The 768-nt window shown below is 35.7% G+C and overlaps 1 protein-coding gene across 1 annotated transcript in view; it reads left to right on the top strand.

Annotated features, from left to right (window-relative positions):
- The window catches only part of LOC110451374 (peptide chain release factor 1-like, mitochondrial), a 24,986-nt gene that overhangs the window by 16,801 nt on the left and 7,417 nt on the right, over positions 1-768 (top strand). Inside the window, exon 6 of the mRNA XM_021499347.1 lies at positions 339-345. Within this exon, the coding sequence (XP_021355022.1) occupies positions 339-345 (7 nt within the window). The remainder of the gene's footprint in view (positions 1-338; positions 346-768) is intronic.

Genomic DNA, 768 nt, shown 5'->3' with positions numbered 1-768 from the left:
CGAAAATGGGAATTATTTGACAGTAACTTACAGAGTAATTGCCCTGTTGTAATAATTTTATTATTGGACCTTGTAAACACGATAACTTGAATAAATGTTGACGGAGTTCATTAAAACTTTGTCTGGTAATTATTTGACGGTAACCTGCAGAGTTATTGCCCTTTGTCATTATATTATTATTTGTCCCTGTGATGTTGATTGACATTACACAAGAACAGATGTAAATTCATGTGGTACACCTTTTTTTCATTCATGACGCATTTTTGCTACTAACAAGGTGCTATTAAAATTTTGTGCCTTAGTTAATAACTCATTGATTTACGCTTTTACTGTTACAGGTACCAAGTTTGTTCAAAACAGACCCCTTGGGTCAAAATTAGAGTCACACCCATTTATTTCAGTTATTGTGTTCCCAGGGTCCAACAATAATAGAATTACCAAGGCGAATAACTATGTAAGTTATGGTCAAATTGGTCCAGTATTCAAACTCATCCAAGATCTCATTGATACAAAGTTTCATCAAAATCGGTTCATATTTACTGAAGTTATTGTGTTCACAAGAAAAATTAAAGGACGGTGCAGCAAGGTCACTCGGACCGACAAAAAGTATGAATTGGCCCCTCGATGACAGTCCTAATTTGAATCGGATGTCAGGTGACCATTAAGGCCCATGGGCCTCTTGTTAACCAATCAGATTCCTAGATTTTTCTCAAATGGGTAATAATATTCCTTATACAGCCTACAGAGGTACAGTAGTTTCATAACAGC

The sequence above is a fragment of the Mizuhopecten yessoensis genome, unplaced genomic scaffold, assembly GCF_002113885.1.
Source record: "Mizuhopecten yessoensis strain PY_sf001 unplaced genomic scaffold, ASM211388v2 scaffold5971, whole genome shotgun sequence".
NCBI classification, from domain to species: domain Eukaryota; kingdom Metazoa; phylum Mollusca; class Bivalvia; order Pectinida; family Pectinidae; genus Mizuhopecten; species Mizuhopecten yessoensis.
This window is presented reverse-complemented; position numbering and strand designations above follow the sequence as displayed.